This window comes from Ostrinia furnacalis, unplaced genomic scaffold (genome assembly GCF_004193835.3).
Source record: "Ostrinia furnacalis isolate ACB-3 unplaced genomic scaffold, ASM419383v2 OfSCF4246, whole genome shotgun sequence".
Taxonomy (NCBI): domain Eukaryota; kingdom Metazoa; phylum Arthropoda; class Insecta; order Lepidoptera; family Crambidae; genus Ostrinia; species Ostrinia furnacalis.
In genome coordinates, this window is record NW_021134485.1 from 61,323 (window position 1) to 88,513 (window position 27,191).

Here is a 27,191-nt window from a genome sequence, read left to right on the forward strand (position 1 = left end):
AACTAACATAAAAATGATTCGATTTACTAAAAAACTAAAATATAATATTTATTTAATGATGACTAGAAAATAGTGTATATTTAACAAATAGCTATGTCCAATGGCAGTATTTAAATTATGGGATAAATTATTATTTATTAGTAAGCATAGTTCGGCCGAGCAGTATTTTGATTTCATATAAATTATAAAAAAGTAATACATTTTAAAAAACCTTATAAAATAATAAAGCATGGTGTTCATTAGGTTGCAAATATAAACAAGCTTCGATTACCATAATCTGTTATAGAGCTGACGCGCGCCGAATCAAAACGAATTGTATTCGAGCGAGCATTCGATTTTGTAATCTTAGGGGCATCTAAGTAATAAAGCAGGGATAATGCTAATAAAAACGGTAATAAATACAAATACAATACAAGTTGAGTTAAGGCTCTGGTTCTCGTAGCTTGACTATGCTAGAGTGTAATCTGACATCAAACACTTAATGGTCCTTCGAGCCGGATGTTTTAATTGCTGATTTTTAATATAACTTTGTGCAATTGCCGGTCAACAATCAATGCATACGAAACATAAAACAATAAGTAGGTATAATGTATGTTTAAAAATGAAAGCTTCTTGGTTATGAAATACGTTAATTAAAGAAACACTGCTCGTCCGAATTAAGCCTTCTTCCTATTCTGCAGTATTTGTAAATAGAAGCCGAAAGCGAGCGAGAGGAGGAACGTTGCTAGAGCGAGACGCAACGAGCCGGTCAGTGCGCCCACGCCGCTCGCTGCGATCACCGCCCCGACGGTACTGGCGGATGAGCTGTCAAATATTACCATTTTTGAAGAGACAACACTCATGATGATAATAATACGAGGCGAAATCGTGGTTCCCAAAACCAAGAGATTGCCAGAAAAGAAGAAGCCATAGTCTTTGCAAAGAAGAAATAGACGACAGACACATCAAATTTTAGTTAAAACTCTTACATACTCCTTTATAATCACTTCCATTTACATACTGAAAGTTGTTTCTTCAGCTACATCTTAAGAAATAACTTTACGATAGTTGACTATTTCAAGCACCAAATAACGGAAAAAAAATTTGCAATCTTCTGATACTGACTTCAAATTAAAATCTTGGAAATCTCTTCTAAATCGCGATATTAACTTTTCAATTTTAGCTGTCTTTTGTGAATTTAATATTATTATTATGTTATACGAAATGAAAATGTTATAATTACCTTTGACGTTTGACGAATTTATTCTATTTCAAATAGGATTTAGATAATTATTCACAATTGAATTGAAATGAATTCGCTTTGCTTATTTTTATTTATTTACTTTCATATAAATAAATACTGCCTTTTGGACATAACGAGTCGTGGGAATGATGAAACTACATGATACTAATGAGATACAATGTTTTATGTAAATGATGAATAATGTGACAAGTAATGTGTGTTTAATTACATTTTTCAAATAAAGACTGACTATAAAAACACCCACCAAAGATTACCATAAGGGTTTGATAAAATTAATTAAAATAAAAACGGATTTTAATCAATCAAAATTAATATTTTTATAGTCAGACTTGATTTAGGGTATAAATTTTGACATGCATTGTTGGTAGCCTAATTTCGTCCAAAAGACAATATTTAAAGACTTAAAATTAGTACAATCTACTCAAAACAGTATTAGGTTTTGTATTAAGGACTAAATCTTGCTACCAATCATATTCATGTCATTCTAAAACACTTTTAAACAAGCATGGGCAAGGAACATGATAGAACTATGAAATAGGTACCTACTTATTTTTTTTCCAAGTAAATATCTGATGCAAATATGAAAAGCTTTTTCGATGATTATTCTAATGCAGGTTTAACCACAAATGTTCATTTACAATGAGTTCATGTTTTAAAACTTCTGAACTCTCTACTATCTAAGGCATGTTACTGCAACGAATGTGAAAATATTATCATATCATCCATGTATAACGTATTTACAAGTTTTGTTATTTGTTAGGAAAATATCACTAACCTGAGTTCTTGTTCAGTAACAGCCAGAGTCCTGCCACAAGCCGCCGCTTTTACCGCTAGATGGTCGAAATCCACTGATTTTGATTGAACTTGTGCTTTCAATTCTGGGAAAAGGTATTTGATGATATTCCCTTATCAAGTCAGGTGAAATCACACCGTAAAAGGCACTTTTTTAAATAACATCACTAATCGTTATTCAAACTATCATAAAATGCTTTTTTTTAATTCACATAACTCCTGGTAATTTTATCCATCGGTGCCAAAAGGTGGATCATGTTTTTTACTTAACTTTTTTTGTACTTACCAGCAATTTCCTCTAGCAGTTCTTTTTCTCTCTTAACTCTCTCTTCTTCTCCTTCCTGTGTGCACTCTGTCTTCATGCGCGCGAGGCAATTCTCCTTGTCAGTCATAAACTGTTCCCATTGGTCGTCTGTTAAGAAAATAATAATAAATAAATCACTTAACAGTATTTTTCTTGTTCTTGATTAATTTAAAGGTCACTTTAGTGTATGTAGACAACATAAAATGATAAAAAATCGATTTAAAATAAAATAAGCTCTCAAAATGGATGCAGGCCGCTGCCAACCGGTCATCATGGAAGTCATTAGGGGAGGTCTAGTTATATTTGTATGTTCAGCAGTGGAGTTCATAAGGCTGTGTGGCTGAAATGATGATGATAATAATGATAAAGCTCGGAAAAATACGAAAGAATTAATTAGAAAATGGCTCCCTCCTCCAGAGAACTGAATTGAGCGATCCTTTTGTATAGTTTTTTGTTGATATAATTTGACAAAGAATACACGGGAAGTCCAAACAAAAATACAATGTATTTACCCATTTCTTGTCTGTGTTGCTCTTTCAATTTGTTCACTTGTTCCATCCTCTCAGCAACGAGTTTCAGTCTAGTAGACTCTAGAAGCTGCTTAGCTTCGTCTGCTGCAGCTGCTGCTTCTTCTTCTACTTCTCTTAGCTTCTCTGACCATTCTTCTATAAGTTGTTCTGGAATGAAACAAATGGTAGAAGTAAAAGCTTTGCTTAGTTTGCGACTAGATTGCTTGGTGTAAAATGTGTAGCGATTTTTAGTGTTTGAAAGAAAGAAAGAAAGAAAAAATATATATTTGGTATCAAAGATATTACTATTTAATATTGTTATTTGTTAATGTTTATTCTCCTTTAACCTTTAATAAATGTTTAATTGTTTTTGGACTTTAAAACTATAATAAAGTTCAAAATGTGGTGGTAACCATATTCCCTATGCCTCGTTATGGACGCACTTTTCGTATGCGAGGTTTTTAGACTTGACTGATTTTTTATTAATCATTAATTATTGTTTTTTTAATGACAATCTCATCTTGCATTGGGCTGCCATTTGCAAAAAATGTTCAAAACAACATCTCGTTTTTCAAATTCACTTATTTAGTTGAAAACATACCTTTTTCCTTCTCAAATCTCTCCGTCATCTGCTCCACTTTGTTAGCGTAAGTGATGTCAGCTTTGTCCAGCAGATGGCGTAGCTGCATGATGTCCCAGTCAGCCTTGCTGTGCGCTTCTGCTATGGCCTTCTCGAATTGCGACTCCTTGCTGGCGAGCACTTCTTTTAGGTTTTCGAACTGGAAACAGAAGAACATAAATAATGTCTTACGCCCGTATTCAGAAACATTACTATGAGGTCTCACAGTGCGCGTGGACGCACAGGGTCACACCAATCACAGATCTCAATTTCAATGTTGTGCGTTCGATTTGCTGCTTCACTTAAGAAAGCATCGTTTGTGAATATGAGCATTAAATTCGAACGTTTTTCTGAAATGAACAAAGAATTTTGACACAATTTATTTTTATTTTTTATTTAATTGGACCATAAAAGGTTTTCCACACTGGATGCGGTCTGCGGTCGGGTCTCAAGTGAACGCAATCTGCATAATGTATCAATCTCTATACATTTGGCTATGTTCAGCAGTGGACGTCCTGTGGCTGAAATGATGTTGATGAATATTGATACGTAATAAAATAAATATCCACTCACTCTAGTAGTAACCTCCCTCAGCTTTCTATCAGCGTTCCTCGCCTCCTGCTCGGCCTCCGCTCTTAGCTGCGCGAGCGCCGCGCGCGTTCGCTCCGCGTGCAAACGTTCGAGGTTCGCTCGCGAGGATGCCGCGGACTGCGCATGCTCCGCTTTTAGCGCGTCTATCGCTTCTGAGCGGCGCTTTTCTAACCTCTCTATTGTCTGTAATGGGAGAAAATTAGCTACTTAATATTTAAGTTATTAAAGATCATAGACAAGTGAACAAGGATGACTATGAAGTACATAATAGGAATGGTTCGTATAGAAATATGGTGACACTTGTTTTAGCATTTGATTGTCTGAATCCTTGTTTTCCACAGAGGAACTGTGGAAACCAAGGATTCCACAAGGTGGAGAAACATAAGTAGTTATCAGATCATTTATTTAGAGTCATATTTGCCTCTGGTAAATTAGAGTAGCAAGCACAGCGCGAGACGTCCACCCACAAGGTGGACCGACGACATCATAAAGGTAGCAGGAAGGCGCTGGACGCAGGCCGCTACCAATCGAGCAACTTGGAAAGCATTGGGGGAGATCTATGTTCAGCAGTGGACGTCCTATGGCTGAGATGATGATGACTTGAGGCACTGAGTCATGCGCTCGACCTAAGTTGCTCGTGGGAACAATCCCTCACCTGCAAATGCCTTTCATCCTTATCCTTGCTAGTCCTCGCTTCCCTCTCTAGCAGTTCCTTCAGTCTATGCACTTCCAGCTTCAACGCCTCCTCCCTAGTTTCCACTCTCTGCAGTTGCAGCGTCAAGGCCTGAACTGATCTCTGCTGTTCCGTGGCTAATCCTCGCAACTGTTGCAGCTCTGCTAGATGGATCGGCGATGGCGGCGCTGTTTTGAGCTGCTCCACTGTTTCTGATAGCTGGAAGAGGAAAAATGATGAGTTTTTTCTGCTACCTTCAATAAAGTCTGTAAAAGCGTTAAAACCCTATTTGAACAAAACAATTGACTATAGATCACACTACTTCTCGACTTGAACACATTTAGAGTAGGCGCACACTTGATTTTTCGTCGGCCGATAGTTTAGTCGGGCAGTTGATCAGTATGGGCATGTATGGGAGTGCGCACAATACGCCGATTCGATTTAGCCGATTCTTCATACAATTTAAAATCGGGCACAACTATCGGCCAACTAAAAATCAACGGTGTGCGCCAACTCTTAAACACTTATCTATTACCACAGAATAATAATAAGTACTATTAGCGTACGATACGATACGATACGATAGTGCCGACCCAGCCAGGACGAGGCCTGTCCCGGTCAAACCGGTATACCAGGGGGCACGATTTTAAGGAAAGACACGCTCTGGGATGGGAGAGGACGGCCGACTAGCCGCTGCGTCTTTTAAACCGCAACCGGTCGACCACAACCAAGTAGATATGCATCCTGAGCCTGGTCTAGGAAAATAGGTAAAGACGGGTTATCGTTGATAGGACTGAGCGTTGATGCGATGAGATGGGCGGTCTGGCCTTTGATGAGATGACTTTGGCTGTTCTTGGTTCTTGTACTGCTGCTGCTCGTTGTTCTCTTGACGTCTGTGNTACTATAATGACTTGCAGGAAGTAGAATACATGTAGACATGTAGAGTACATGTAGAATCTGTATGTATCAAAAATGTTAATAAATAAGTAAAGTTTATGTTAGAGTTTATAGACCAAAAGTTAGAGCTTTTCGTTTGACAAACTATACGATCTATGTTACATATTTTTAAATGAAAATACTAGATCATAATTATGTGTTCGCTTTGGTGCTTTTTGGCAAAATAATTGACACCAAATATTTATAAGGAAAGAAAGATAAGGAAAGATCTCACCGGGTTTCGTCGAGCTTAGGTGCTGTGCTGGTCACTGTGTACTCGATGCGTTTTTCTCACCTACAGTTTTTCTCATTCAAAAAATTGACCTATAACCACTAATTTTTACACAGCTGACTATGTTAATAGATAATCGCGACTATGATTTCGGGTAATTCTCACTGTTAGAATATTTGGATTTAACCGTCGCGTCGGCGTCAAACGAAACGCCATAGGGCTTTGTAAGTGCCTTTTAGGGTCGGACCGTCTGGAGCGCACGTGTTGCGCACGTCCACTCCCGAAGGCTGCCCAAAACGAACCTTCAATAATAAGTACTATTAGCGTAGTATTATTATTCTGTGCTATTACTATGAAATCCGCAGTAAAATCCGTTGCGTGTTTAAGTTGCGACTTGAAAGCCGAGTTGCACCAACTTAATTAACCTTAACTATGACAATAACCGGTTCTTTTTGTATGGATAGCGCTGGACGCAGGCCGCTACCAATCGATCAACACGGAAAGCATTGGGGGAGGCCTATGTTCAGCAGTGGACGTCCTATGGCTGAAAATGATGATGATGATGATTTTGTATGGAGTTTGACATATTTTTGACGTTTGGCAAAGCTAAAGTAAGATGGTGCAACCCAGCCTAAATGTTGCGCAGTTTCTTTGTATTTAATGTAGAGATAACATAAGAAGTAATTATTCTTTAAAAGTACCTGTTTCTTTTCCTTCTCAGCTTCCCGCGCCTTTTTCTCCAGCTCCCGCATCTTCCACTCGCAGTCGGCGAGCATTCGCTCGGCGCGCGCGGCGGCCTGCGAACGTGCGGCCTCGTGCGCCGCTCGCCACTTCGCTGTGTTCGCTTCTGCTGCTGCTAGCGCCTGGAAGAGAGAGAGAGAAGATCGTTTTCTTAAGTTGGATAATTTTGGCACCAGTCATCCTAAAGCTTCAACCACACCAACGCGTGCAGAGGCATAACCAGGCATAACCTTGCAATTTTTACTACTCTAATATTAGGCAACCACAAGGCGGACAGACGAACTCATAGAGGTAGCAGGAAGACGCTGGAAGCCGCTACCAAACGGTCACTATGGAATTATTATTTGGGGAGGCCTATGTTCAGCAGTGGATATCTTATGGCTGAAATGATGATGATCATTGTATTTTGGGGTGTATATGTGGGGGACTAAGGTTACCTCCTGCGCTACACAGGGTTTACGGGTTGGCGCCAATGTTGGTCCCAACCATAGTCCCAACGCTGCTTGTCACTGGATCAAGATACTGAGTCTTAAGTTGGGTAACGTGAGGCCTTATTTGGCGTAATAAGTTTTGATAGTTGGTGAACAACACTAATAACACTTTGAGAGTCCAACAATTCTGAAACGTAGTCGGAGGTAAGATAGCCAGTTCCTCTGTGGTTGAGGGTTCTGGGTGAAGCTCGCTTCCACGTTCGGCCTTGATCTTCAGATGAGATGCAGGCCAAGAGCTTCGTCACGGATAAAAAAAAGATAATGGTAACTTACCTCCTGCGCTTTCTGCTCCTGTACTATCTTCTCCTGCTGCAGCCGGTCTTTGTCCCTCTCCAGAGCCTGAACCTTGGACTCCAGCTCCGCTCGCCTGTTGAGGGCATCTTCCAGCTCGGCGCGGAGCTGACGGATGGACTCATCTGGAAATACGAGGTTAAATTAGAAGGTCAGGTCATTTAGTCTACACTGCAGGCAGGAGCACGAACCTCTAAATTACTAGAGACAAAGGTAGTGTAGTTAGGGTTGCCAACTATACTGTTTTGAACAGTATTATACTGTTTTTCACTAAATTATACTTTTTACTGTTGAACAAAAATAAAGTATACAAAATACTGTTTTCAGCTAGCATCACTAGTATCCATAGATATTTTTAAAAGTAAATGCCCAACACCACATTTAAGTACGCGTTGTAGAGCTATACTGTTTGTTTTTTTTTAAATACTGTCTGTCTGTTTTCCTTCTCCGACCTCTGATATACTTTATATTTTGAAAGAAAAGTTGGCAACCCTAAGTGTAGTCTCCACTGTTCGTCAAAGGAACACTACCCTGTCTTAATTACCAGAGGCACATGGAGTATTTTGGTCTAATTCTTCTTCTTTCTTTGCCCTACCAGCGCTTCGAGACAAACATTTGGCAAGTGCTGAGAAGAAGCGCCGCAACAAACTCAGTCACCACTGTCTGCCGGTTTAAATATAAAAAAGTAGGAAGTTACAATACATTCAGAAGCAAGTTACTTACCACGCGTTCCCGTTGATAGAATGGGTTGGGAAAGCCTGATATTCGCATCTTTACAAACAGTCACCTTTTTACACCAGCGACTGAGCTTCTTGCGGTGTTTCTACTCAGCAATAATCGACCTAATTGCCCCGAAGCAGGATATCGTACTGATATAGCCAGGTTTTTTAAAGGTTTCAGTTTTTGAAGGATTTTATGCAAACTATAAAGTAAGCGTGGATTTACCACAATAGTCCACCGGTCAACAAGGAGGGATCATACTAAAGCCCGGTCTGTGAGCACGTAGAATTTTGTCCAATGACCCCAAGCTACCCATCCTTATGCGACTGGCACCCGCAGTGAGTGTGCGAGCGCGATAGCAACATAATTACGCGCGAGCGATAAGGATGGGTAGCTTGGGGTCATTGGACAAAATACTACGTGCTCACAGACCAGACTGTAGCGTTCTTCTCAGCAGTCTATAGGCTATTGTCACCTCAAGTAACTGACTTCCGTACCATTTCTGGACTGCAGTTGCGAGGCCAGGTCTGCGGAACAGCTCCTGGCGGCTCCAAGCTCCTCCTCCAGCGAGCGACTCCTCTGCCTGACCAGCTCCGACTCCTTGTAGGCGGCTGCTAGCGAGCATTTCAACTCTGTGGGCAAAAGAACCTGATATAAAAACTGGAGTACACTAACATATCTTTGGGGTGGAGGCGTATCGGAAAACGCAGCGTGAGACGTCCATCCACAAGGTGGTCGACATCGTAAAGGTAGCAGGAAGGCGCTGGACGCAGGCCGCTACCAACCGGGCAACGTGGAAAGCATTGGGGGAGGCCTTCAACAGTGGACGTCCTACGACTGAGATGATGATGATGATTAAAAACTGGGCGAAGTGACAACTAAAATGAAATCATTGATAATCATCGTCGTGGGTCGTGGTCTAAGTCATAGTCAAAGTTAATTTCAAGAAAAATAAAAACAAAAATAATAGAAAACCGAGATACCCAATACCTATGAGTTTTCAGTCAGATAATGATAATCATGATTGGATGAAATAACTCACAGGAGAAAAATATGGTCAGTCCTAGGTTTCTGACAAGTTGTCATTAATCTAATAAATTAATTAAGTTACTAGCTTCGTTTTAAGCCTTTTCCCACTGAGGCTAGGCAGCTTTACAAACTTTTGCGTTGAATTCATATTAATACCAACCAGTTTCAGTGAAAGTTAAATAAAAACTGTGCTATTTTTCTTGATGTTACGTAAAACTTTATCAATTAGGCGTTTTAATAACTCTTTTATAATGCGAACAGCTATTAGGGACTGGAATTCGCTACCTTCTGCTGGCTGTGTCACTTACAGGCAGATATGTACCACCCTAGACTGCATCTCACTTAACATCAGGTGCGATTGCGGTCAAATACCTGACAGCTCCATAAAATAAATAAGTTGGAGTTAAGAATCAAATAGTGTGTAGTCAATATAGTCAGTAAATGTCCGGGAAGTCTTAAATTGTCACCTGGATGCGAATAGCGCAGGACCGGTCATTGCGAAGGCGTAATGATACCTTCCTTGGTTTAGGGCAAAAAAAGGACCTCCTTGAGGAAATCCTTGGGGGAGGCCTTTATCCAGCAGTAGACGTCATATGACTAAAACGAACGATTATTGTCTAAAATCATGACAGGAATCAGTCATGGCCATGGTCGCTTTTTAATTGGCAAACTCGCGAATTAATAGATCTTAATGGGTCTTATGGTTTTAATTGTTTGTCCTATTTCTTTTAATTGGACTAATCTAGCTTTGGTTCCCAGGAGATGAGGTCATTCAGTCAGAGGCATTAAAGTATGTTTTTGCAAACAATTTAGAACTTGACATAGGTAAGAAGTGTTTAGAATTGCCTTCAGGAGAATGATTCTCTCTAATTTGGCCTGTTACACTTGGGGAGGCCTGATGTTCTCATGTTTGTCCCTTAGTCGCCATTTTTGTGAAATCCACAGGAAAAGTGGGAATGGTTTTATTCAACACGGCCTAGTTTAATATTATTACCTACTTATGGCTCTTTCAAATAAGAGTTTTTGAGATGAGAAGGAGCAATAAATTGTGCTTTGCAATGGTCAGGAACGCACACTCTGTTTTAATTGACATTTTAATTTCAACGCAGTTTATCATAAGTCAAAGTATAGAAACAGTTTTCCGTGTGCGGTCCGGACGTCCGGCTCAAAACCACAGTCAAAACGTCTTTTGGAAGACTCCATAAAAAAGGAATGAGATCTCATCATTCTTCTGCTAAATCATCACCAGTCCAATCATTTGTACAGCCACCTCTCACCGGCCAAGTTCAAAAACTTTTTGAATTAAAGAGCTTTGTGACAGATGCAGTATTAGTCCACAAGAGCAATGCTCCGAAGCATTGACCTTGGTGTATTTCTGGAGTTCTTGTAAGGGGTTATTTTTGTTTTAAATTCTTTATTTGCAACCTTTTTCAAGGAACTTACACTCGTCCGGATATAGCTTTCTCTACCGACACTTTGGCACAAACTTTGGGATGAAATTATTAGGTTGGTGCTAAGTGATCACTTTGGGCTTTAAGATCATAGCAGACTTATCAACTCGGAAAGGGATCAACGTACCGTATCGCCTTTCGCGCGCTGTCAACTGCGAGGTGATGCGTTTACGTTACGGTGCGGATAAGTGTGCGTTGCAGAATGGAGTTTCATACAAAGAATACTGACCGGCTCGAGCTGATCCGGTTACAGTCCTTTTCTGGGTTGATATAAGTGTGCTATGCCTTTTTGTGACTTTAGTAAAGAAATGTCACTAGATACTTTCTGATCCGTTGTCTTTATTAGCATTCTTTGGCCCACGACTTTGCCCGCAAAAATTTAATTTACCACAGAAAGCCTTTCTTCTTCTCACCTTTCAAAAACTGGGATGGAACTTATTATCCTTTATTTTCCTTGGGTCTCTAGTTATCTCTCAAATCGGTTCAGTGGTTTAAACGAGAGATAATACAACGGATTGCATTCGAATACAAAATTATTAGTTTACACATTGTACCGATCGTTTTATAGCGTTAAGACCGCCTAATTTTTTTGTATATTTCTTTCTTTTTCTTCTTGTCTTTTGTGGTGTACAATAAAGTGTGTTCTATCTATCTATATCTATACTTTTGCCTAGTTAGGGACTAGTATAAAATTCTTGTCTTGTATGTTCCTATCTACATAATTATCATTATCACCTTTGTATAGTTAAGCAGATGGCTTTGTGTTATTCTTGTTTTTCGATTTCCCACTTCAATTCTCTCCCCCAAAAACTTCTCGTCTAATTTCCCTTTCCCACCTGCATAAAGAGTTTAATGAGTGCATTTACTCCGAATTGTTTTTAGTTCTGGAGTGAAGCCAACCGTTCAATTTTGTGCTTTTGTCTGCTGTGTTACTGTGGGCTTCGTACGTGGTTGTGGACTTACTCATTCAAATGGTTTCATGGAATCCTAATGACGTTAATTGTGGTGAAGAAAAGCATTTCTTATGTACTGTACACTACTTTTCTTTGTTTTAATACCTATTTTAAAAACAAATAAGTACCTAAGTCACCCGAGGCAAAAGCAACTATGAAGCTAAAGTGACTAATTAGTTTTATTCATAGATGATGGATTTTCAACAAAGTGTCATCTGTTGAAATAGAGCAATCAATGCTTTTTTATGCTTTACTTATTTATGGCACACCACACAAATCTGCAAAGGGATACAAACATAGAAACTAATAACAATTTAGCCAGTCTTATCGAACTAGGACTAGAAAGCAATCTCTACCAGAAAACGCAGGGCAGTTTGTTTAAAATAAAAAGTGGGAAGGTGGTTTGTATCTAAACCTAAATGTAAAAGCAGGTGTAACTATACAGGGTGGAAACGATAAGTGATCTCACTCGATTATTTCTAAAATACAAGATATCAAAAAACTAGTACTGTGTACTGATCCTGAAAGCGTTTCATGAGCTATATCAAACGGTATCAATCAATAATAGGGTACAGAATAAACTGGATCTATCCCACAATGTTTCCAGCTTCCATACATCATTATGGTTGCTAGATGGAATATTCTAGATTCCCAAACCCGTCAGCTAGCTAGCGTGGAGGTTTTAGTCCAAAGCTTCTGGTAAATTAGAGGGTCTTGCTCCTGCAGTGGAGACTGAATGATCTGATGATGAAATACAGCGCAGAGTTGCTGTAATGCGGTCTTTTCATTTGGAAAAGTTCCGAAGTAATTAATAGGACTGGTCGCCACTTAAAATATGTGACATTTGCAAGATTTGCCAAGATTTGTGTTTGTCTTAGCATAGATACAGCGCTCGGATGATCTAACAATACACATTATGTGAGACGAGTAGAGTCTTACAGTTACTACATACTAACATAGTACATTTCTTGGAAATAAACCATTCTGCAGGGTTTCCCAAACTATGGGTCGCGACCCAGTCAGTGGTGGGTCGAGAGAACATAGAGTAGGCCCTGCCTGTAGAACGACACACCACCCTACCGATCCGAGTCCTTTATTTAGGTACAATATTGGTAACGGTTAAATTTCCTACAGGTGGGTCCCGAGTTTGGGAACTTGTATAAGACGAGTCGTAGCCCAGACAACTTTGGGAACCACTGGTCTAATGGTTTATCCGGCCCTTATATTCCAGGGGCCCGTATCACTGATACGTTGATACGGCGGTAGAGTCCTGGCTTCAAGCTTTCTATCATGATCACTTTAATAAATATGTTTTAACTAATCATCATCAGAATAACTATAAAGATAAGGCGTGCAAATGCTAACTAGTATTTAGGTAATAAGCAGATCATCATCTGACTAAAACCAAAGAAATTAAATTCTTCAGGGAAATCCCTTTCCCATGAGGCTAGACATAATTATTATGGAGTAGACATAGTGGAATTCCCTTTGCTATGGGACTAGACATAATATTATTATGGAGTAGACATCGTGCCAAATACTTGCAAATGTCAACAAAATGTTTCAAATACTCGGTAGTTAGTGTAATGTAGCTTGACTTGACCCATAAAGTTTATGGCGGAAGATATAAATTCACAAAGAACAGGTGTTAATACTTAAATGTTGCTAGCCCAACCAATATAATATTGTGGTGGTAATGGTGTCGCATTGCATTATTCTAAGGGTCATCAGTTATCCCCCCATTGACCGCTTGATTATTGGGAGTATCTACTAAGGGCTCGTTTTCACGGCAATCCAGTTTTCAGTATCCAGTAATGCAGTATCCCGCAAAATTGGACTGTCGTGTGAACACAATACTCGTACCTACGTGAGTGTGAAATTCGAATTAGAAATTCCAACGAATCGGTTTTTTGCGGGACTCTGCAAACGGGATGTTCATTTGAACGTCAATATTAAAACGTATACCTACTACTAAACGTGTTCCTGCAAAAAACGGGATATCACCGTTCGAACAAGCCCGGATACAGGTTAACGGTATAAGTCTTAGTTAAGTAAAAAGTTGCTTCAGTTGCAACTATTAAACTAGATCTCCAATAAAATGCTTTATCATCTTTAATCATCAAGTTATTTATTTAGTTTCCACTGCTGATAGGATTTGGTCTACACGTCCCACGCTGGCCAGACGGGTTTGGAAGGCAATTATTTTGGCTATTGGCAGAAAAACAATATTTCGCAATCATGTGAGTCACTGAGAATTTTGTCTCATTGAAATACTATACATACACTATTTAAATACTTTAATGTTGCGAAGGTTGCAACTTTCTTTTGTGGGATAAATATAGAAAGTATTTTCATCTGAATGTAAAGTTAGTGACGTAATTTTAAAATTAGTATCACAAATATCACAATATCGCACCCTTAATAATATAGGGGCACAACTCAAAATTTTTGGTTTTTTACTTTTTGTACTAGAGAGGCACATTTTCGTCAGTTCTACAAGATGGCTTTCACAGAAATCGAAAACAATGATCAGATAAACGAGTTCTACATTTTGTGCCCCTTCCATACTTTCGTCTATCTTCCCGCTAGAAGGGCTGAATCAGAGAAATGCCGATATTTGTCGAATCCAGCCCCCGCGACTGTGGTCCAATTTGGAGTTGTGCCTTTGTATGACAAACTTAAGTAAGTGTTAGTGAGCTAAGACTAATTAATTCCATATATTTCTAATAATATGTTACTTTTTCATTTTTATTACATTGATAAAGTCCCGTTAATCGTAGAAAATTATAAAATATAACTTTAACTTTAGTTAGGCGGACCATGGATGGGTGTTTGTAGTTAAATTTACAACTCTCCTATAAAAGTAATTTGCTTCTTGGTATTAATTTTCATATCTATTGGTTGATTAGGAGCCTATAGAATGTTTTATCGCGATGCTAAGAAATAAAGCGGTGGTTATGAAATACTTCCCGACAAATAAACTAATGATTAATAAAATAAGAGACATACCTACGTGTTAAGGCTATTAACGTTCGCTCGGGGCTCGGGTTGGCTTTTTTCTTTGTTTATTTTATGAATAAACGCACTAGTCAGCCAAAAGGTGAATTACTTTAATATGATAGTGTTATAATTTTTAATTATATTATTCATTAATTTATTACGGTCACATAAATTGATGCTAATTAATCACTCAGATTCTGAGGACTGAGGATACATCGAATTTATTTTAAAATTATCTTTTCACGTATTAAGTTACTACAATTTGACTGATCAGCTATTGATACTGCCTGTAGCGGCGCTTCACGTTGACCTTGAAATTTTCAGTTTGTCTAAATTTAAGTTCTAAAGTGCTTTTTGTCTTAAAAAATATGAGTTCGTTATGAAATCTTGTGTTAAAACCACTAACAGTTTTTATTAATATGTGGCAAATATTGTACACAAAAGCAAATAAAAAAGATCACGGAGTTTGTGATAACAAACCAAGCATACTTTGGGATAAAAATTTTACAAAATAATAAATATTGGGTGTCCAATATCGTCGTAAACCATGTGTACCTAGACTCTTTGCAATACTGAAGTCAAGCAGAACGTAAAGGGCTTCTATTTGGAGGGCCAAAGATATGTATTGAGCTTTCTAATCACTAAAATGATCAAAAGCAAAATGATGATGAGTACGGAAAAATTAAAAGCAGCTATCTTCGATGAACTTCAAAGAATGCATAAAATTAGTATTTTCATGTCGGTTTTCTCAGAGAAATAGCTAATAGTCTTTATTTTAATCTAATTCGACATATCTAATAATTTTCTAGTATTCAACACCCTACTCTTATACTGAATTGGCTATAAGCTACTATACCGCACAATAACTGTCCCCAATGTTATTGGGCGTAAATCAATATAAAAATCGAATAATACACTTATTTTTAAATATTAGAGAGCAATATTAGGGAATATGCCATATAAAACAATTCAGACTAAGGATTAGATGGGCACAAGTACAAGTAATACCCAAAATTACAACAACAGAAATAGTAAAATAAAGGCCTAACTTTGAAATATTTTTTTAAACAATTTTTTTAAATACTCATAATCAATATTTTCAAAAATGTCTTATGTCAAATTATATAACAGATACCAGTGATGAAGTATGCTTAATTTGAAAGTTGTAGCTGATAAAATAAAGATTTTAGAGCCAATTATGTAAAAAACCGCGATCCGCCGATTGGTTTTTTGGCTTTTCCCAAAAAACGGAATTTTGGAGTTGTGCCCATTCATTATTAAGGGTGCGATATGTTTTGTTCCATCTACTTTATATTGTCGATTTGTTTTCATTGTTATGATTATGTTTACTTTAAGAGACAATAACAACATCATCAAAGTAACCAATTGGCACTTTCACAACCTTGTTCATATAATATTTTCCAAATTTAATTGTATAGGTCTTGGCTACGTTCAGCGGTCCAAATGGAATATATTTCACCAAGAATTTTCCGGTTCTGTGTATAAACAACATGATTTTACTTGATTTAAAATTCAATAAAAACTAGCGAGTAACCATGGCTCAAGTCATGATAACATTTTGTTTCTTCTATCTTACAAAGAGGTCAAATGTTTCACACGTCAAATTCAAATGTATACTCACGTTCTATCTCCTGATCTTTCGTCTCTATTTCCTTCCTGTATTCCGCTATCAGCTCTCTCGCTCTCTCCGCCTCCCCGCATCTTGAATCTGCTAGTTCTGTGAGGGCGGTGACTTGGTTCTGGAATTTTGACTCCTGGCTGACCAGGGTTTTCCTGTAAGAACAGAAAAGATAAGATCTGATGAGCTGGGTCGCACATTTAAGGACGAAGCACACTAACAGTCCGAAAACGGATCGTAACCGTATCAACTCGAGGCGGTCAGTATTTTTTGTATGAAACGCCGTGCTACAACGCACACTTATCTGCACCGTAACGTAAACTCTAACTTTCACAGGCTAGTAATTAAAATTATATGCTTGTTGAATAAAATCAATTAATTTTTTATTGAATCGGATATTAGTAATCTGTAGAATGGAAGAGAATTCGAAGAAATTTTTCATCATGCCTCCATCATCATGGGGCTCCTGGGCCCCGATTGCGGTAAAATTTTCCAGCTGCAACGCAACTGGACGAGGCACGTAAATCAGCTGTTTGACAAATCCGTATCGTGGTGTCGTTGACAACTAGTTCAAACGAAGTTGAGACGTAAACGACTGGAGATGAAGCGCAATTGAATTCGAGACATCACTTGTAGCGCAAACGGTGCACTGGGCTCTTACACAGAGAGCCCGATGGAAAAATGGCGACTGACGTATCCCTTTTCTATTCAACATGATTCCAGTATAGTTTAGTAAATATGCATCAGCATTCCAAAAATTTGTTATTTCATTGAATATTCCACCGGAACTGCGTGGGAGCATCAAAATATTTGCGTTACCAATCTCTGCCAATATTTTATATGTCATAAACATGTTTGAAGTCCTGTTAAAACTGTTATCGTATATTTAGGGGCTTTTTATTATATTCATAATGTTGTTAACATGATTTATGATCTTGACAGTGATATATTAATATCTACTTCCTGCCACATCATAAAGAAAAAGATTACAAAATAATAAGATCTGATAGAAGAACCATTAAATTTATTTTATTGGAATCAACAAAATAAAGTGGCGTAAAAATTGGAAGCTTGGAAGGTCTTTATGTTGATTTTGAAATTACTTTAAAAGTTACAGTAGTGGTGGGAAAGATGTTGTTTCCAAAGTAACGAACAACAAACTTTTAATAGGGCGCAAACCACATTACTAAAAATATGAATGAACCAACCAAAAATCTTTTACTTTAAAGAGCCAAGCTCAAGTGCAACGAACAATCTATTATTTTCGAACGTGTAATACTTTTTAATAGCTATTTTTATGAACAACTAGCTTTCCGCCCGCGGCTTCGCCCGCGTGGAATTTCGTTTGTTAAATTTTCCTGAATTTTCTTTGCTATAAACCTCACGGAGCCCGAGACCTTTCCAACGAATGCAAAACCGTGGAAATAGGTTCGTGCGTTCTGAAGTTATAGCGTCAGGAAGGAAAACCCGACTTATTTTTATATGTAGGTATAGTAGATTACCTTGATGAAATTCTAAATACTAACCAAATAAAGAACACACACAAAGGGAACATGATGGAAAGAATCTCACTGTCTTACCACAAGCTGGACTACAACTAACGATAGAATAGAACAAGAAAGAACGGGACTATTCCCACCTCTCGTTCCCACCGCTGCGACTCCTGTGTAGCCAGGATCTACAGCTTGACCGCCAATAACCCAACCAGTGAAGGTCACGTTTGTCCCGGGGAAAAGTTAAACTGTCATTGGACCCGCAACGAAATTAAGCAGAAGAACATAGGAGGAGTTCGAAGTTAAGGTTCGACTTCCCTCCATTGCAAAGCGGATGACAGGTGACAAACAAAGGTTTAATAACCTTTAAGAAAACATTATGCACCACGGACAATAAATGCAATTAAAGGGACCATCTTCTAAGCAATTAGCTAATTAGGTGTCTGCCAATAATATTTGCACAAAATCGCTTAAAAGCACGGATTTTTTCCCTTGAAACAAGAATAAGAAAGAAGTTGTTTCACGTAATGTACTAATAGTAGGCAGGTAATGTAATGTATCTTTGATACCTACAATAGGAATGTGCCTAGATGTAAAATCTAGATAAAACAAACTGCGAAGGCCAGAAGTCTGGTTAAGAGCGCAACCTCAAATTTTTCATTCAAAAATAATCTAGACCTTTCAACAAACTCAATCTAGCGAATGTTTTGGCTATAAATAATTCTAGTACATAGAATAAAGTCTGAAATGATTATACTGAAGCCATAAATTAGGATTCAGACTGAAAATAGTTAACTGAAAAATATCGTGATTCCAAAAGAGTTTACGATAATATTTTATTTACGAATATATGGCAAACATACAGGCGATGATTTTTTTAATTATTGGCAAAACAGCAGTTTTTATTGCATTAAACTTACATTTGCGAAAAGAGAGAGTTTTGAAGAGAAAGAGAGATAAAAAACACTTTATTTTAGCCTTGAAAAACAATCAGTTTTTTTTATACTAAGTTACATTTTTATTTATTGGACATTATTTTGATCAAATTCAATAGGTACCAATGGTTCGTATTTTAGAGTCAAGAGTGTATACAATTTAATATTATTAAAATAACGGTAGCGAAGTCTGTTTAAAGAAAGTCTAGATTTAGTTAGTTCCTGATCAAAACCAGATGCAAACACTTGAGATTTTTCCGTCTATATTCGTACTCAATAAAAACGATTGTATAGCCTGACCAGGAACATAAAAACCCTGGCATAGTGGCGCGTCAATTGCATTTGATAGTGCAACACTGAGTACAGTCGTACCTGTGTTAAATTAATAGGCTAACTTTATGTATCAGGATTCAGGATTACGGGTTAATTTAATATTTTCATGAATTAACGAAAACATATTATTATAGGTAACCTGGTTTAAATAAATTAAATGAAACCATCAATCGAGCTAGTAGGATTTATTTTATTATTCATCAATAATCAAATTCAGAACTTGAATATTCAACTGCAATGTCTGCTCATGAACGCTTCAGACTCGGTACTTCTTTCCCAATTCCATAAAATTCAACACTTAGAAAGTGACAAAAAATTTCAAAATAGTTAGTTGAAACAAACCACAGCTAATTTTCATAGTGGACTGTACTATACGATACACATGTCAGTCAATTTGACAACCTTTGTCGCAAACATTTTTCAATGAAAATATTGTCCGAACCCTTAGTATTTCTCTTCGTCAAATACTTTAACACATTGTGAACCACTTTTCTTTCACGACAATAAAAAGATTTTAGCAATTTAATTCACAAAATCAGTTGCGAACATTTAAAATAAAGTTTGTTTACACTTTGACAGCAATAGACTGACATGCAAGGGTACATGTCAATGAAGTTTTCAGTTACTGTTGCCATTAAAATAAATTAGTACCATTAGTTTTCCGCAACATGGCGAGGGTTTTTATGTTCCTGGTCAGGCTATACCTACTGTATGTAGAAGAGGATATTTAAAAATATCTCGTTACAAAATCAAATTACCTAACTTTTAAACTTAGCTTTTCTTAGTTTGTGTGTGACCATGCTTGTAAAATGCCCAATGATATTTTTCTTTATTATCTAGTAAGTAAATTATATTCAATTGAGAATGCCTAAGGTAGGACATTAAAGTTCGCCATTAAATTTGTAGGTACTATTCAATGAAATAACTTTAAAAAATCACAAACTTTTCGGTGATCAGTTGGCCGTTAAATTCTTAGATTTTTCTCTCGTAAAAATAGATCGAACGCTTTCAAGGTTTTTCCTAATGGAAAACAAAGTGAGATCTCTAAAACAATTAGCAACATGTGTTCTAGTACTGAGAAGTTTAATTTTAGCCATGCCTCTTTGTCTGCTACAAAAAATACGCATTTAGTGACGCGTAACTAGTATTCTAAGAATAAATGGCGCATAATATCTCTTAAATCTTTTTCTAATGCTTTTTTGAATCTTTAATACGCATTATGGTTTGTTTACAGTATCATATGACCGCATTTAAGAGGTTAGAATATTTCGCGCGCTTTTTGACAGCTCAAGGACGCCATGTTTGACGCACGAGCGTTCCGTTTTACGCTGAGTCACATTTATTTTCTACAATGTTTTATTTAGTTCGCGTTCATTGTTGATGTTTTTATTTCCTTTTGTTTTTAACATGGTTTTGGATATTTTGGGTTTATTGCACTTAGATTGAGTGACACAAAATTTATTTTGTTGTGCGAAGAAATTGTCCTTACTTTGTGTGATTCGTTCAGAACAAAAGCTTAACTCGATTTAATTCATGCATTGGACTTTATTGGGGGAGGCCTATGTTCAGCAGTGGACGTGCTGTCCTGTGGCTGTCCAGATGGAAGCTTTTATAATGTGTAAGAAAAATGAAGCAAGTGTTGTTTTGTTCCCCAGTTAACGAAGCACATGATGTCGTGCCCTGCGTACCCAAACAACTGCACGCAGGAAGATTTGATGAAAGCTAATGACAACGCCACACTTGTAGCGGAGTTTTGGGCTGACACTATGGTGTAGGTTTGATGTCTACACGACAAGACGAAGAAGAAGCAAAATGAAACAAAACAATGCAGAATCAACCTCAATATCTTTCAAAAAAATTCACGTGAAGTTTCATTATAGTGCCACATATTATCTAAAACTCAAGGGAAAGGTGGATATTATATAACAGTCTCCATAGCCTCCTAGACAAGTGGCAAAACATGACTGTTGGAATTTCGAAAACCTTTCGCTCCAGCGTTTGTAGTTACTTCGCTCCGTGAAGTCAAGAAATTATAAACTGTCACTTGTCTAGGGGGGCTGGTAATTACTGACACTGGCTAAAGAAGAATGTGTAAAAAAAACCTCACACAATCTTTTGTTTCCAGTTTTCGTTCGTTGTTTTATGTAATCGATTTCCCTTTTATAAATAGAATCGATTCGTAATGCGATTCTGGCATCGCTCGCTGTTGGGATGCGATTATCGGTTATTCATGCATTATATTGTAGACAATTGCAATATGAAATGAAATAATGCAATCAATTTGCAACAGATTTGCCTTGAAGTTTAATCTATAATATAAAAATGAATCGCAAAATGTGTTGGTAAGCGCATAACTCAACAACGCCTGGACCAATTAATTCTTTTTTTTAAATGTTTGTTGAAGTCCAAGGATGGTTTTTACAGCGAGAAAAGTTTGAATAATTTCCGGGTAAACCCTAAAAAACTCGAAACTTCACTCCTAAGGGTAAAACGGGGTCCACGCGTACGAAGTCGCGGGCGGCCGCTAGTTCATGATAAAATTAATATTGGTAACTGATTCAGCCAGGTTTAAATACACATAGCAAAAAACGGGACTATTCCCACCTCTCGTTCCCACCGCTGCAACTCCTTCGTAGCCAGGATCTACAGCTTGACCGCCAACAACCCAATCAATGAAGGTCAAATTTGTCCCGGGGGAAGTTAAACCGTCATTGGACAAGCAACGAAATTAATCAGAAGAACATAGGAGGAGTTCGAAGTTAAGGTTCGACTTTCCTCCAGTGCAAAGTGGATGACAGGTGACAAAATAAAGATTGAAGTAACCTTTAAGAAAAGATATAGGAGTAAGCATCAATTATGGAGATTTATCTTGTGAGCTATTATGCTAACAATGTTTGCAAAGACGGACAAAAGCTTTTGTGGGATCATCGTATTGCAGAGAGTAGATCATTATATTGCAAAGTGGATCGACGACCTCATATCAGGAAGGCGCTAGATGCAGGTCGCTACCAACCGGTCATTACGAAAGTCATTGGGGGAGGCAAATGTTTAACAGTGGACGTCCTGTGACTGAAATGATTTCGAAAAAAAATAGCTTATTAATTTGTACAAATTAGTTTACAAATGAAAATTTATACAACAAGACGTCTGTGGCCGGCATTAAATGGGACAGTTTGTCATTATTGAATCTGAAGGGAAAGGGCGAAAACTGATATAATATCTTTTTTTTTTCATTGTTACTAGATGTTTGCTGGTCATAGTCATAGGACGTGAGCCCCCTGAGTTTTAAGTGGTCATGGATAGCTATCGATAGTTCAAAAAAGTTACTAAACCTTTATTTGTCACCTGTCATCCGCTTTGCAATGGAAGGAAGTCGAACCTTAACTTCGAACTCCTCCTATGTTCTTCTGATTAATTTGGTTGCGGGTCCAATAACAGTTTAACTTTTCCCCGGGACAAACTTGACCTTCACTGGTTGGGTTATTGGCGGTCAAGCTGTAGATCCTGGCTACACAGGAGTTGCAGCGGTGGAAACGAGAGGTGGGAATAGTCCCGTATCGATAGCTACGCCACTGTTCTTATGTTTATAAAATATTCGAAACCACCACGTGTCGTAAACATCGTCTATTTTTAGCCACGTCAATGATTAATGGTGGGAAGTCTATAAATAAACTGAAATACATTTTGATCAACAACTTCTATAGTGTAGACTTCTAAGGTCATCCTTCCTAATATTATAAAGCTGAAAGAGTTTTTTTGCTTGAAGTTTAACGCACTATTCTCAGGAACTAATACCTACTGATCGGAGTTGAAAAATTCTTGTTGTGTTGGATAGCCCATGACGTTGTTGATGTTATTGCACTCAACTATTTATACTTTTTCTACCTATGCCCGTACTTCGTATGTACGTAAAGAAATAGAATAGGTAAGTATAGCCTGACCAGGAACATAAAAACCCTCGCCATGTTGCGGAAAACTAATGGTACTAATTTCTTTTAATGGCAACAGTATAACTGAAAACTTCATTATAATGTCACCTTGCATGTCAGTTTATTGCTGTCATAGTGTAAACAAACTTTATTTTAAATGTGCGCAATTGATTTTGTGAATAAATTGCTAAAATCTTTTTATAGTCGTGAAAGAAAAGTGGTTCACAATGTGTTAAAGTATTTGTCGAAGAGAAATACTAAGGGTTCGGACAATATTTTCATTGAATAATGTTTCCGACAAAGGTTGTCAAATTGACTGACATTTTATCGTATAGTACAGTCAACTATGAAAANGTAATTCTGAATCCTGATACATAAAGTTATAGTTCCAAAATACTGGACTGTCCTGTCGATGACATTGACAGTGGGGCGCCACCGTCAATACCGGATCGCTGGTTCAGATTTTTGCCATGTTGGAAACCATATAGTTGAACGATGGTAGCGCCCCCCTGTCATTGAGTTTGGCGGGACAGTTCAGCGTGGGTCATCTATAGCCTATTAATTTAACACAGGTACGACTGTACTCAGTGTTGCACTATCAAATGCAATTGACGCGCCACTATGCCAGGGTTTTTATGTTCCTGGTCAGGCTATACATCTATTCTATTTCTTTACGTACATACGAAGTACGGGCATAGGTAGAAAAAGTATAAATAGTTGAGTGCAATAACATCAACAACGTCTTTGTTTGATTTAGAAAGGGGATAAGTAAACAAAGAAACTTATAAACATAATTTGAAAATATAAATAAAAGGAGTGACGTCGGTACATGGCGTATTTTCCTTGCAATCAATTTCCAAACAAACAAAGTAATAAATAGCTTGAATTACAGGAATAATGAGGTCATAAAGTATGAGAAAATTTCGGCAAATATATTGACGCTAGACTATTTGTTTGTGAAACTTTTTTGTTCTTTACACACAAAATACAAAGAATGCAAAGAAAATAGACAGGATATTAGAATAAAACTAATACTTACTTATTATCTAAATGCTTTGGCTCACTCTCCACGCTCTCTTCCAAGCTCTCCTCTTCTTCAATTTCTTCAATCTCCTCAATTTCTTCGATTTCCTCAATCACCTCCTCCTCTGTCTCACTCTCGGTCACCTCACTCTCACTCTGTTCACTTTCTTCCACTTCCGCACTTTTACCACACGTAGTGTCATCACCAGACTCATTTTTTTCACCATCTATAAAACCACTGTCACTGTTGTCACTAGAAATCCTTTTTAGAACGTCCTCACTATCATTTTTCGGTTCAGTCACTTCAATTACAGTTCTATTTTCGTTTCGGGACACGTAGTTAACTTCGTCGTTGTCAGGCAAGGAGTCTTCCAAATATTCTTCCTCTTCTTCCTCAGAGGTGAGAGATTCGAATGTTGAGTCCACTTCGTCGTCCGTCTGTTGATCGCCATCGTCGAAGACTATGTGTTTTCTGAAGGTTACTTTCTTTTTCCCGCAGTCCGAGCGGTCATCATCCGAACACCCTTCTGTATCAGACTTTGGAGGCTTTAAGTTTGATTTTTTGATCTGCCCTGGAGACTCTTCCTTGGAATTCGTTTCTTCAGTATGCAGCAGCTTCTCTAATTCACCTTTCAGGTCACTTTTATAAGAATCAATGTCAGTTCTTTTGTTTTCCTCAACAGTTTCGTACACCGGCTCGTTTCTGCCGATCTTACTGTCATTGGCCCCCATCTGTGTCTTGTTATCATTAATCTCATCGATAGTGCAGTCTATGCTCTTCGCAATCTCGCGCAGCAATGCTTCAGCATGGCGTTTCTCGTCCAAAACAGAATCAGAGACGTAGACAAGCGACACGTGTTTGTCGACGGGCTTGGTGTATTTTTGCAGGACCAAAGCTTTGACGAACTCAGCTGGATCGCCGTGCGCGTCCGACTCGCAAACTTCCCCGACTATATTTTTGGTATCCGCCACGTCACTCGCGGCTGACTTGCTCCGTTGCAGATTTGTTTGCATCTCTTTCGGCGGCGAAACGCGGCAGGATTCAGCTCGCTTCTTTTTGTTCTTTCTTTTCTTTCCGGCCATCATTTGGAGGAGAGCGCTGACTCTGGTTTTCTGGGCATAGTCCACTTCAGGTATCAACAGGTTGACTACATCTTTCCGTGCTGCGGTTTTGTCGTTCGTTACATCACTGTCGGTTCGGGAAGCGCGCGCGCCATGCTCGGGAGACGTCGGGGGCGTTCGGGAATGTTCGGGCGCGCCGACCTCGGCCTTCCCGCCTTTTCTCTTGAAGAAATTGAACATGGCCGCCGCGTTTCAGCGCTCAGTCGCGAGCCGGTGCCATGACTGTGTCTGTCGACGGTTAAATTGGGACTGCACGAAAATAAATGGGAGTTAGGACGCGTTTTTTTGTCCAGCTGACATTTCCAGAGGACTTTGAAATATGATGGCTGCTTATTTGTTTTTGCGTACGATAGATTAAGACGCTGTAAATGTATCAATAGTGGCATGTTAACAAGATACATTTGATTGCATGTTTTGATGTTGAAGATCAATTCGCGTTGTTGGGATGACTTTAATAAGATGCATTCTCGACCAGTCAACATTTAACGCGCTTGGCATTCCAAGGAAACGTTGTTTCCAATTAGAAATGTTTGGGAATTATTAATTGAATAGTTAAGAAGATAAAATACTGCTCATTATAATTAAACGCTACAAAATGGATTGGCACGTACAAATTAATGTATATTTATTGCAATACAAAATGTCGAGTAGATATTTATTTATTACTTACTCGTGCAAATATGACACAATTAGGTATTAATTTAATACAAGCAAAATAAACAAAACTTTAAGGTTAACTTCTCCTAACTCATAAAACACATTTATTTATGCAAGTAGGCTTTTAAAAAGCACTTTTACACGTCCCAGTATTAACCCTACCACTTCATCAGGACAATAAATGGGCCTGTGCTGAGAAAAAGCAGCGCAAGAAACTCAGTCACTATTTGTCAGTCTCTATCAAGGTTTTTCAGACTTTAAAATGTATTAATTCAGTGCATTATGTACTCGAGAAAAACTCTTTCAATTGCTAAACAGGCGATGGTCACGGTCTGAAAATTATGTGTCCTATTTTTAGAAAATTTACGCTAAGTTTTTTTGTGTCAGCAGATACCTGTACGTTTCAAATATAAATTGAAGATCTATGACACAAAAATGTGTGGGTCTACCCACATAGTTCTGGCACTGCGTCAATATTACACAATGGGGTGTCCTTCAAGGTAGTGCTTTGGGACCAATATTATAAAACGTGAAAAATATTTATAAAACGTGTTTTTGACGTTTCCCAATGATGTAGTGTGGAGTGAAATTAACGTCAGAGCGTCTCTTGATATTTTTTCAGAAGATATCACGCTTGCTTAGTAAATTCGCACCTATTTACTGGAATTTTAACTACGCTTAGGATAAGACACCTAAAATTTAAGTGTTACTTAACTAATTTCGCCAATCCTTTTAGACAGCGTTTGGAGTGCACGCAGTCCCTTTTTCCTCTGGTAAATTAGAGAGGGAGAGATGACGATGATGACCCTGGCTATATTTTTTATTGACGGTCAAGCTGTATATCCTGGCTACACAGGAGTTGCAGCGGTGGGAACAAGAAGTTGGAATAGTCCTATAGATTTAAATAGAGCTTGTAGCATCGTATTGCACAATCGAATTAAAAATGTCGATAAAATGACGCAGGTGTCAATCAGTAAGGAATCGACTGCCAAACAATCAATGGCGTATAAAAATACTATTTCTTACTCGCATGCGTAAGTAATAGTAAATAGAAACACGTGGAGGATCCTCGTGGTGCGAGGTTTGTTGTGGGTGACTGGGTAGTTGACACCAGAATTTGAAGAGACTTCTATAAAATACTAGCGGCCGCCCGCGAATTCGTACGCGTGGATCCTGTTTTACCCCCTTTTCCCGAATTTTCTTTGCTATAAACCTCACGGAGCCCGAGACCTTTCCAACGAATGCAAAACCGTGGAAATCGGTTCGTGCGTTCTGGAGTTATAGCGTCAGGGAGGAAAACCCGACTTATTTTTATATAAGTAGACTTCCTTCTAGCCCTGAAAACCAACTAAGTTTTAAAATTGGGTATATGATAGCAACAATAATTGTCTTTGTTAAACACACACTTCTTTCTGGTCTTAAAAACTTAATTAATTTTAAAAATCAACTTAAGGCCGGGTAACAGAGAAAATGGCGAAAATGAGG

General features: G+C 38.1%; 1 protein-coding gene across 3 annotated transcripts in view; it reads right to left on the bottom strand.

Moving 5' to 3' along the window:
• LOC114359240 (caldesmon) overlaps positions 1–25,418 on the bottom strand; it is a 31,722-nt gene extending 6,304 nt beyond the window's left edge. The window contains exons 1-12 of one of the 3 annotated variants that reach the window (XM_028313538.1): positions 23,944–25,418; positions 16,218–16,369; positions 8,640–8,774; positions 7,405–7,547; positions 6,601–6,762; positions 4,714–4,950; positions 4,041–4,241; positions 3,450–3,627; positions 2,852–3,016; positions 2,322–2,447; positions 2,019–2,121; positions 155–804 (exon numbers count right to left, since the gene is read on the bottom strand). In XM_028313538.1, coding sequence (XP_028169339.1) covers positions 657–804; positions 2,019–2,121; positions 2,322–2,447; positions 2,852–3,016; positions 3,450–3,627; positions 4,041–4,241; positions 4,714–4,950; positions 6,601–6,762; positions 7,405–7,547; positions 8,640–8,774; positions 16,218–16,369; positions 23,944–25,229 — 3,036 coding nt within the window. In that variant the 5' untranslated portion in view covers positions 25,230–25,418 and the 3' untranslated portion in view covers positions 155–656. Of the gene's footprint in view, positions 1–154; positions 805–2,018; positions 2,122–2,321; positions 2,448–2,851; positions 3,017–3,449; positions 3,628–4,040; positions 4,242–4,713; positions 4,951–6,600; positions 6,763–7,404; positions 7,548–8,639; positions 8,775–16,217; positions 16,370–23,943 lie in introns of those variants that run through there. The other 2 variants (XM_028313536.1, XM_028313537.1) reach the window with 2 other exon arrangements.
• Positions 25,419–27,191: the final 1,773 nt, after the last annotated feature.